General features: G+C 35.7%; 2 protein-coding genes across 5 annotated transcripts; one reads left to right on the forward strand and one right to left on the reverse strand.

Annotated features, from left to right (window-relative positions):
• Positions 1–668: 668 nt before the first annotated feature.
• LOC141680925 (F-box/kelch-repeat protein At3g23880-like) lies at positions 669–2,367 on the reverse strand. Its single transcript, XM_074487010.1, has 3 exons — positions 2,343–2,367; positions 1,476–2,081; positions 669–916 (listed from the first exon to the last, which is right to left on the reverse strand). Exons 1-3 carry the CDS (start codon positions 2,365–2,367, stop codon positions 669–671), a joined length of 879 nt encoding a protein of 292 aa, XP_074343111.1.
• Positions 2,368–5,557: 3,190 nt separating this feature from the next.
• Positions 5,558–9,625, forward strand: LOC141676506 (uncharacterized). 4 transcript variants are annotated; one of them, XR_012557038.1, is made up of 7 exons: positions 5,558–5,859; positions 6,932–7,000; positions 8,096–8,171; positions 8,245–8,309; positions 9,010–9,123; positions 9,278–9,423; positions 9,520–9,625. XR_012557038.1 is itself a non-coding variant. In XM_074482162.1 (7 exons), exons 2-6 carry the CDS (start codon positions 6,936–6,938, stop codon positions 9,088–9,090), a joined length of 402 nt encoding a protein of 133 aa, XP_074338263.1. In that variant the 5' UTR covers positions 5,789–5,859; positions 6,932–6,935; the 3' UTR covers positions 9,091–9,123; positions 9,278–9,625. The 4 variants fall into 4 exon arrangements, 2 of the variants coding, with proteins under 2 accessions (XP_074338262.1, XP_074338263.1); XR_012557039.1 differs by having other exon boundaries at positions 9,278–9,411; XM_074482162.1 differs by adding an exon at positions 7,358–7,506 and having other exon boundaries at positions 5,789–5,859; positions 8,130–8,171; positions 9,278–9,625.
• The last annotated feature ends 1,694 nt before the right edge of the window (positions 9,626–11,319 follow it).

An 11,319-nucleotide genomic window follows, 5' to 3' on the forward strand; every position in this document is an offset into this window, starting at 1 on the left:
GCTGCGAATCCGGTGCTTCATGAGCGCACCAAACACATCGAAGTGGACTGCCACTTTGTGCGAGATAAAATCAACTCTGGAGCTCTCCTGACCAAGCATGTTCCCTCCTATTCTCAAGTGGCTGATGTGTTCACCAAGGCTCTCTCTGCCAAACAGCACTATTATTTGATGAACAAGCTTGGAGCTGCAGCAGAGCTTCCCTCCCAGCTTGAGGGGGAGTGATGAAGTCTCATGAATAGCTAGCTTTTGGACTTTAAATATTTCACTGAACCTTTTATGTGTGATACTTTGTAATAAGGGTACTCTAGTCATTAGACCTGGTAGGAGAATATTTCTGTTATTGTTGCTGTCCTTGTCTGTGCCATATAAGTGGGCACATTTTGTCATGACTCGAAGAGCTCAGATCTGCGATTTGTGAGGTTTATGAATCTGGCTTTTCTTCCACAATTCAGGGCTCTTGTTTTTTCATTCTGCTGTTTATTTTGATAAAGTCACAAACATAAAGCATAAAAGTTTTTAGATGAAACCTCAATATTGGACAATGTTCTTCAATCGTTGTCACTCTCGAGATGGGGAGAACACTTTCTGCAACCAAAGATCTGAATCCTCTCTGAAACACGATAAGAGCATAAACACAAAAAGTTCCTAAATCCCCACTCACTGCAGTTCTAGAGACGCGGAGAAACTAGACTCTCAACATAAGGATACACTTCGAGGTGTTGAAAATATTGGCCAGCTAACAACTTCTTGAATGTGTTGTTCTTTAAGTTGTATAATACCACAGTCCTCTCCAAATTGAGCATAATATCACCATCTGCAGATATGCATATCGGTTTCTGATACGAATCATGTGTTATTAGTTGATCCATATACGGGATGGTGAACAATTTTGCCCAAGACCCTCCCACACCACGATCTGTCATTATCCATAAATCAGCACAAGTATATTCATATTGGGGTTAAATATCAAAGTGCTCACTCAACTGAACGTCATATATCAGTTTAATCATCAAAGTTAACGGGGTATCATTTGAATCACTAAAGTCATAATAAATATCATACATATACCTCAAAATATGTGCTTGAAAAATAAAATTTATTTTATGGAGTTCTATATATTTTTCTTGAATCCTATTACAACCAAATGAAAATGTATGAATTCTAGTATTTTCTATAATATAATAAGATTTTTTAAAGTTTATCTACTATTTATTTTTAATCTTGTAGTCATTTGCTTTATTTAAATAAAAATAATTAGTAGATAAATTTTTAAAAATCTCAAAAAATCATCTAAAATACTATGAATTCATAACTTTTCATTTGGTTGTAATAAAATTTTAAAAAAATGTTTAGAACTCCATAAAATAAATTTTAATTCTTGAGCACATATTTTGAGGTATCTGTTTGATATTTATTATTATTTTAGTGATCCAAATGATACCTCGTTAAGTTTGATGATTAAACTGATATATGACCTTCAGTTGAGTGACTACTTTGATATTTAACCCATTGACAAAGCACAGAAAGACTTTTGCCGAAAGTGCCTAATGTCCAATTGTATACACCATCTCCGAAGTTTGGCTGCAACAATTCTTGCCACGTTTCTGTTTTTATATCAAGAGACACGATGATCTTCTTTTCGATCTGAGGAGTAACACTCCAGGATATTGATCCATTTGCGAAATTTCCATCACCAAAACCAGGTGTGGAAAAATAACGAGATACTAATTTGTAAGGAAAATCTCCAATCACCCTCCAAAAATCACATTTCAAGCTATAAACAAAAACTTTATACTCGTGGTGAGTACGAGAACCATCACATTTATTATAATCGGGATGAGCAGGAGAGACAACAAATACTTTAAAATCATCATTCGATTCATCATAGCAAAACCCGTACGTTGTTTTTGGAACAAAACAAATCCATTCCAGTTCTGGAAGTTTTCTTAATTCTCCGGTGGACGGTGATGGGTCAGAAATAATCAGGCCCAGGTAGAAGAGTAGGGGACCAAAAGAGATGCCACCCCAGGCCCAAGCCGAAGTGGTCCCCGGTGCCACGTGGCACAGGACAAAAGAGTCAACTGTCTCATGTTACCCAAAATGGAACAATTGCATCCTAGCCTTTCATGGGTAATCATCCCAAGACAGCTCTGATGGAGAAAGGACACCTGACCACACAGCTCATCTGGACCGTCCAACCTGTCACCACACGAGAATGATCAAAGGCCAAGATGAAGATGTACAAACCCCAAAAACCCTAAATCTTGGGACCTATAAAAGGCCCCAAAAAGAGGGATTTAGGGGTTGGAAGATATTTGACTGATATACTCACATACACACACCTTCACATATTTTTGAATAGCTCATTCTTCCCTCTTCTTCTTTTTCTTCTTCTTCTTCAAGAAAGCCCATTTCTTATTCTCACACCGGAGTTGCCGCGGGACACAACCCCCCTCCGGTTCTGTTTTGCAGAGACCCTACTCAACAGGTTAACCGCACCCAAACCGCTGCGGTGGCCGGGTCCCAGCACGTGAGAGAAAGGAGAAGACTTGGGAAGAAACCGAGTTATCAGCTAGCTTACTAACAGAGTTAGAAATCTTCGTATGTAATCTGCCTTCGTAAATTAAGAGAGAGCTGAAGAAGATCCTGGAGCCTGAGCCTGAGATGCACGAGTGAGTGCCAATTAAACTTAACCACTAATGGTTTTACTCCTCAAACACCCTTCCTAAGTTAACTTTATTAATTGCACTAAGAACCAAGTTAACTGCATTAGTTTCATTAATCATCATTGCATCAGGTGAAACATGTTAAGTAATCACTCTCACTCAATCGTACAATACTGACAATCAAAAAAATATAACTAATATCAATACAAATGTCAACAACACATATTTAAATTAAATAAACATGATTACGAGGACTCGAACCCGAGTCACTCGCCAAACCGGGTTTTGATACCATGTTAAATCACTAAAATCTTAAGTTATCAAAGAAAGACACATACATTATCTTAACAAAAATTAAATTTAAGACTTTACATCTTTGAGACCAGTGTTTTAGATACTGTAAGAGATTGTAATATGGGTCTCCTTAAATTGGTTATTTTGTACTTGGTCCAAGAAAAATAGAAGACCTTCTCTTACTGCATCCTGATTAGCATGCCCGTGGAAAATGAATGCCAAGTTGCGAGTCAATAATAGAATTCTCTTATTTCTGCTATGGTCATCCCTTCATTATTTTTCTTACAGAGCCCGTCTATAAACCCTACAAAAGCATAAGACTGAAACTAGTGCTTCAATAAATTGCTCTTTGTCACCTTAATATAAGTTCTCAACAAGTTTTGAAGACTGATGTAACTAGCATTTAGATGATCTTTAAGAATAAGATTACATGTCACTCCCCAATTGTAGGAACGAGTTTTGATGTGGTGCTCCAACAAGAAGTTTATAATTGTTGAACACAAATTCATTCCTAGTAAATCATATTAACCAAGACATTAAAAAAAATAAACTAAACCCCTATTTTAGTTCCGAATGCTTATCATTTTTAACAAACAATCTGGATCCAATTATGAAGAAAAAAAAATTGCTTCCAACCATTTTGATACCGTCAACTTTACTTTCATAATATCAACGAAGTGGTTGTACAATGATTGAGTTCTTGTACCCTCTGACGAGAAGTCAGGAGTTCGACCTCTGATATGTGCGTGTGTAATTAATTAGTAAAAAATAAGCTTTAGTTCCATAACCGGTGAGCAATTCCATATGATATGATTTGTGTCTTCAACCATGATACCACACCACATACAAGTTGTCTCCCCACCAATTCTATTTTATGAAGAAAGTTATATGTTGGTAAACTTTAAGCAACCTGCTGTAACAAAAATATTTTTACTTTCAGGGGATTCATAAAATATAGATGCAAATGGTAATATGTAAAATAAAATCTCAGAAAAAAAATTAAATAATCTATTATGGATGGCGATATCTGGCCAATCTCTAAAACTTGATATCAAAAAATATAGACAATATTTATAGTCAATATCATTAGAGTTGTAAAGCATTTTTTTTCAAATAGGTACGTTCAGTATCGCGATAAAATATAAAGAAGAAAAGAGTTTTATTCACATAATAAAGTTTATCATCTAACCGAAAGTCAGGTTATGACCCCGAAAACTTAGACAATAACACCTTAAGATCTGTAAAAAGAAATACCTTAAGAAAATGAAATAAAACTAAGATTACTTTTCTGAAATATATGCTGCAGATGACCACTTGATTGACCCACTCTTCTTTCGCCTCTAGTCCAGCTACCATCATATCCAAATAACACATCAAAGGGAAATCCTTTAGTTTGCTATATTAAAGCATTTTGGTTGGCTATAATTTAACCAATGAATATGGGGCAACCCCATTGGAGGTACTCCCAAAAGTAGTGTCAAAGTGGCATATGACATGATGTGGCATGCCAATTTTGTTGGTTCTCCATTGGAGCGAGAGGGGTGTCAATAGGGCTGTAATTCGGGCCGAGCGAGCCGAGTTTCGAGCCGGACGTAATTCGAGCCGATATTAATCGAGTCGAGTCGAGCCAGCTCGTTTAGTTAAACAAGCCTAAACCTCTGCCCGAACTCGACTCGTTTAATTTCCCGAGTCGAGTCGAGCCGGCTCGTTTAGCTAAACGAGCCGGTTTTAACGAGTCGGGCGAGCCGACTTGTTCAATTTTACACTTAATCGAGCCTAAAGCTCTACCCGAACTCGACTCGTTTAATTTTACGAGTCGAGCCGAGCCGAGCCGACTCGAGTAATTAAACGAGTGAGAACCTCTGCCCGAACTCGGCTCGTTAAACAAGTTCGAGCCGGGCGAGCTCGCGAGCCGCCCGACTCGAATTACAACCCTAGGTGTCAATCAATATTGTCAATTTTTGACACCCTCCTCAAATAAAAACGATGCAATATGTCTTACTAAATATCTTCTTATTTATTTTTAATTATACTTGTATATAAATAGTTTGGCAATTTTGAGTGTTATTTGTTGGAGTAAATTTTGACAAGATGGGTGTCAAAAGTACAATTCAATAAAGTGACAATAATATATTAATATTATAGATTAGTTGATAATATTGGCAATCTTGATTTACCACCCCCATGGAAGATATTCTAATGTTGTGTTTGGTTGGTTTGAATGAAATGAAATAGAATAGAGTGAGATTTTAAGTGAAAAATAATTAAATTTTCTAAAATTTTCATTTTTAACCAATTCCATCCATAACCACATATATTACTCTATTTCTTACTAATCTTATTTTCTTCACAATTCTTATCATAACAGTTTTGTCTATCCAATTTTTTTTTTTTTTAAAATCTTACTTCTAACTCCCGTTTATTTCTTTCAGTTACTTACATTTTATTCGATTCATCCATACCAAACACAACCTAAGTGGCAAGGATTTAGTACTTCTCACGAACAAGTTAAATTCATTTTAGCGATAAATAAAATAATCTTATTTATACACCTTGAATAATGGGCCAACTTTGGGCCTAACATAACTGTACCGGGCTCCGATGATCTTCAGTTCTTCACAACATTTTTCGCAACACTAACACACTAAAGTAAAAATAAATAAATCTATGTAAACAAATAAAAAAAATACTTCGATTTTTTTTTTTAATTAATTTGTTAAAGAGTGATATGTCTACCGGCAAAGAAATCACCGCCGGCGATGGTTTATCGACCGGAATAAATAATATAAGTATCGATTCTCCGATCAAAAGTAACGAAGACGGCGTGCAAGTCACGTGCTTCTCTGAAGTCTCCGATGATTTGACTCTTCACTTTCAGATCATTCGTCTCCCTAATCAGGTATTTTTAGTTCGTATCTTTTATGTGTATGTATATGTATGTGTATATGTTTGAAGCTGAAGCAATTAATTAAATTACTCCATTATGCGATTTTTCGTTTAAGATTGTTATAAATTGTTGTTAGGGTTTATGATTTTAATGAGGGAAGTTGAAATTGTTTGTAAGTAATTAGTTTGGTAAGGTTAGGGATAACTTAGAATTTAGTCGAAAAGAGGGAGATTGTTTACGATTTTACGAGGGGATTAAGGAAGTTGTTAATGTTAAGGAACCAGTTACTCTAAAACCTCAAGGTGTTAGAGAATGGTCATTTCCAGGATCTTATATTATTCTAACACTCCCCCTCACTCGAAAGCCCATTTATGGGTCGAAGAGTGGATCACGGGCGCCCATCTTTGGGGCATAACTTTGCCTTTCGTGTCCCTCATAAATTGTGAGAAATATTGGGGGTGACAGGGATCGAACCTGAGTCCTCTGCCAGCCTGAGCTCTGATACCATGTTAAGGAACCAGTTACTCTAAAACCTCAAGGTGTTAGAGAATGGTCCTTTCCAGGATCTTATATTATTCTAACAGTTAATTAGTAATGCTATGATGTTCGGAAATGATTTGACTAATATTGACCCCGAGTTTAATGAATGATGACTAAGTAAGCCGATTCAGTAGCTGATGATTTGTATTTAACTCGTACATTTTACTTTATAGTGTAGTTTTTGAACTAGTGGTGGGGATGGTTTTGGTTAGTATGCGTTAAGCTTATGCTTGGAGCTCGGAGATTTGTATTATAATAGGAAGGATAATGTCAAGGAATAGGTCTAATGGATTCACATCACCATAACTTATTACAGTAAAGCATATCATTGTTATTCCGCTTGAAGTAGGGAATGGAGCACTTCGTAAATCTTGAATGTTCTTTGCTGTTGGACTTATTTAGGTAACGAAAGAATTGAAGATGCAGTTCTTTATTTTTTAGTAACTCTTTTATAATGTCACGTTCTTGCCCTATATATATCATCTTTGTAATAATTCTTCTGAGTCCCTCCTGCTCAACATTTTTAGTTGCTCACATGTGTCAGATATATGCTTGGATTGGTTGCAACTCAGCCAAGTTTGGACACTTGTACGCTGCTGCTCCAACACGTCCTGTAAGTTTACTGTTGTGTGTAATATATTTTTCTTACCTTTTATTTGATTGTTGTCTTGCAAAGAATTTTCAAAAACTCGTAGATATTATATGAACAACCCTTGTTTAATTATGTGGATATACCTGTACATATACCAAATGCAAAGGTGTTTAGTGCATCAGCGGTACATACTGATGTAGGACAGATTTATTTAAGAGAATTTACCAAAAATACTAACTTTTCTAAGTTTTTTTGCAAAAATACTATCTTTTCAAATTCATTGCAAATATACTATCTTAATTGCAAATATACTATTTTAATTATTAATAATTATACTATGCTGACTGTACGCTGATTGTACCTGTGCTGATGTGGCAGCTTACGTGGCACTTGGGTCCCACCCAATGCTGACGTGGCACTTGGGTCCCACCCAATGCTGACGTGGCAGGTGACTGGGCAGGCTGTGTGGCTGCTGATGTGGCAGTGGGCCCCGCAGGGGCAGCAGCAACCAAAAGCAACCTTAAAAAGTATTTTTGCAAATTTTTTAAAAAAGTTACAGTATTTTTGCAAAAATGTTTTTAGCCTTGGGTATTTTTCAAAAAAACCCTTTATTTAATAATTAGCTATGGAATTGGAAGAACAAAAGGATAGCTTGTGGGATTAACAACAAAAAGTCCACTACCCCAAGACCCAAGTAAAGATATTGGGAGATTGAACCACAGAACAGCTCTACCCCAATAGATTTCTAACCGCGGAAGGAAGAAGCTCACTAAGATACATAATCTTAGTTGTATATATTATCATGCCTCCCGCAGCATTTATATGAGGATTAGTATTCTAAATAGTAAATACTAACAACCAGCTAATTACTAGCTACCAGCATTATGCATCAGCCAATACAAAAGTCAATTATTAAGTAGGATACACACTGGTGTATATCAATCATAAGTCAAGTATAATCAGTTGCACACATACTACCTGATCCTTATCACAATATAATAGAGATAGCGATTTCCTTTTCTTTCTATTTTCATTCCCTATCACATACTATTATATGTATATGCATACATAAATGACAGTTTAAGATAAATTTAACTTTTTGATGGCTTCGCACAGAACAATACGGTCAGTGTTGCTTCCTTTCTTGCAGGAGCTTCTGATAATACAGGATCTGGTATTGCTCGTCGAATAGGTATTTGCTATTCTTCATATGTTTCACTATATTGTTTCAAGGGCTATGACTGACTTGCAACCTTGTTTTACAGTTATAAAGACTGGTCTTAACGTTATATTGGCATGTAACATCCCGAAGGATAACCCCATGCTTGAGGTTGGGTCCTCTACCTCTTTAACAGTTTATCTATTACAGTATATTCTTTTGCATTCAATTTTCCAGAAACTGTAACCTTTGAGTACCACTCTGACACTTTACTATCAATGGGTCATTACGTGACATCTTAAATGAAGTTGACACTGTATCCTAAAATTATAAAGATAATATAATAAAACAACAAGAAAAGAAATTGTATAAAGGTTGAGACTGTGCATGGGATGTCATGGGACTTCCACAATTGGAGCTTGAGAAACAACATTAAACCTTTCCGGTTCTCTTTATTTTTACCCAAGCATCTGACTATTTAAGTTTGTGCATCATCATGATATGGCCTGAAAATATTTTGGTTGTGTTCAGATCATTACAAGGAAAGAAGATGGAAATGGAATGACATTTTAACTATTCTGTTTGCGTTGATGCAAATTATCATTTTTTCACTAATTTCATTCCACCAGTTGGAACAGACTAGACTACCCATCCTTCCATTTAGCAAATGAATGCTCATGCTTTTCTCCCACAGTCCCTCATACCGTTTATTTAATTTTATCATTAGAAGATGACACTATCTTGTTCACTTAAGTTTCTTTCATGTCCTCTATGTCCTCTTCTACCTCAAATATTATCTGCAATTACCTTCCATTTCCGTCTCCATCTCATATCAACCAAACATTATTTTTTATATACTGTTTACTTCTAGGTAAATGCAGAGAAGAGGCTGGTGCAAAAGTTGATTGAACTAGGTTATGCTAAGCCTAAATCTAAAGGATTGTCTTCATAGCAAATACCTGGATGGCATGATTATGCATGTTAGGTGCGTTTTAGTTTATACGTTAATTTTGTATCGTATTTACCACTTTGTTCATTTATTCTGTAAATATTATATTTAATTAAATTTATATATAATGTCCCCTCCAAATGAAGTTCTATATTTCCCACTGTAACGACTTTTTTTGTATGTTTTTCAGCCACTTCATCCTGAAAATTTGGACACGTGATAAATGGTCAATTATACCATGCCAAACGGTGGATGTCAGCAGCCATTCTGGTTCATTGTTGTTCTTGCTGACTGCCTTCCTGACTACTATCCCTCTATGTTGGGGTATTTTACATTGTATGATGATCATTACATATGGTCACATAGTTTGTCATATATATTATGCCTTGTATTTAAAATCTAGATGATGATATCTATCCTTTTTATTTGCAGGTATGAAATTTATAATAGGGTGTAGAATACAATGCGGGTGAACCTTCAAACTTTTCCACTTGTTTACACTATATTTTGCTTATTAGATTCGCTATGAATTTTGCTATATGCCTTGTTATGAGTTATAATATTCCATCTTGTTTCAATAGAAAAAGTTGATATATAAAAAATAAGATCCCATGTTTTGGATATTGTGCTTAATATATAATTTATCAAAAATTTTGATTTCGGCTACCTAATTTACAAATGAACTGAAAATAGGTCTAAATTTGGGTTTCTCCCATTTTAATGTATTCCATTTGGACAGAAACTGAACTACCGTATTGTCAGGATCAGGTTCTGTCTTTACAGAATTCGTACATCTCATTGTCATTTCGAAAGAAAATTTTACAAAATGATGGCAATTTATTTAACACTGAAACAATGTTGGAACTTGTAAGCAGGAACTGCAGGAAGAACTGGTATCTGAATTTGACATGATAATATTTATTCTGGTCAATAGATTAGAAAAATATACTCCCTCTGCCCCTTTCAACTGTTTACATTTTTTAGAAAATGTTTGACGCGCATTTTAAGGTGCATATTACGTATAGTTCTGTAATTTTTTTTTACAATTTTTTTTTCTGAATAAAAATTAAAACATTTAACTTTTATTCAAAAAAAGAAAATTGTAAAAATAAGTTACATAACTATATTTTTTATGCACCTTAAAATGCGTGTCAGACACTTTCTCAGAAATTAATTACTCCCTCTGATAAATGCATCTACGATTGATTTTCAAATAGGCTTTTCTGTACATAGTTAACAACTTAAATAAAACTATTTTTTTTTTGAAAAATCGTACTTGCATTAATCAAATAGCTTCCAAAGCAAGATTACAAATGATAAAATCAGGAGCGGTGGTGTTCCACTCTTGAAAACCAGACACAGAATGTGCACCCCTTGCTAACAAATGGGCAACACTATTCGCTGATCTAGGAAAAAAACAAACGACACTTCCTCAAAGTGTTTAAGTAATTCCTTACAGTCATCTGCTATAGTATCAAACGTCGATCTTCCTTGATTGTCTTTACTTGCAGTGATCGCGTCCACTAAGCTCTTGGCATCAGTTTCAAAAACACATTTCCTCGATCTCCACTGTTTCGTCCAGGAAAGAGCTTCTTTCAAGCTTATGGCTTCAACAATTCTCGATTGGTGTCCAGTTTGCAATCGTTTGCTCCTTACTCGAATGAAATGTCCGTTATCATCTCTTGCTACACATCCCAACCCAGTCCAACCTCCATTTATATCACAAGCCGCATCTGTGTTAATCTTCACCCACTGTGCTGGTGGTTTATACCACGTACTATCTCTTCTTTGTGTCTTCATTCCTTCTTTAGCTTCAAGTTCTCTAACTTTGTTCCAATCTGACTTCATGTTCAGTGCCATGGATTTGATCCCAAAAGCTGACACTACTATCTTATCCCAAAAGCAACATATCATCCCAAACATGGCCCCCTGGTCCTTATTACCATTTTGAAATACTCTCTTCGTGACCTGAAACACTGTATCCCCAGGAACCACCAAAATCAGCTCCATCATACCCACTGCAGCCCAAACTTCTCTAGCAAAAGTACATTGAAATAGTATGTGCATACTATCCTCAATATGAGTTTGACACCATAAACATCGGTCAACAATGTTTACTTGCTTATTGATAAGGTTTGCAGCTGTTGGGAGCACATCTCTACACATCCGCCAAATGAAATTTATCACGTCACGACACAGGGACTTGGTAAACTGATGGAGATTGGGTCTCAT

This window comes from Apium graveolens, chromosome 8 (assembly GCF_009905375.1).
Source record: "Apium graveolens cultivar Ventura chromosome 8, ASM990537v1, whole genome shotgun sequence".
Taxonomy (NCBI): Eukaryota; Viridiplantae; Streptophyta; class Magnoliopsida; order Apiales; family Apiaceae; genus Apium; species Apium graveolens.

What these genes read in the sequence shown, in the direction of transcription:
- LOC141680925 (XM_074487010.1), bottom strand. Translation starts at nt 2,367, where the DNA reads ATGAGCTATTCAAAAATATGTGAAG. An exon ending in CTATTCAAAAATATGTGAAG is followed by an intron (nt 2,082 to 2,342) that starts GTGTGTGTATGT and finishes AACATGAGACAG; the next exon opens with TTGACTCTTTTGTCCTGTGC. An exon ending in AAGTAGTCACTCAACTGAAG is followed by an intron (nt 917 to 1,475) that starts GTCATATATCAG and finishes GGATAATGACAG; the next exon opens with ATCGTGGTGTGGGAGGGTCT.
- LOC141676506 (XM_074482161.1), top strand. Translation starts at nt 5,689, where the DNA reads ATGTCTACCGGCAAAGAAATCACCGCCGGCGATGGTTTATCGACCGGA. An exon ending in TCATTCGTCTCCCTAATCAG is followed by an intron (nt 5,860 to 6,931) that starts GTATTTTTAGTT and finishes CACATGTGTCAG; the next exon opens with ATATATGCTTGGATTGGTTG. An exon ending in TGGTATTGCTCGTCGAATAG is followed by an intron (nt 8,172 to 8,244) that starts GTATTTGCTATT and finishes CTTGTTTTACAG; the next exon opens with TTATAAAGACTGGTCTTAAC.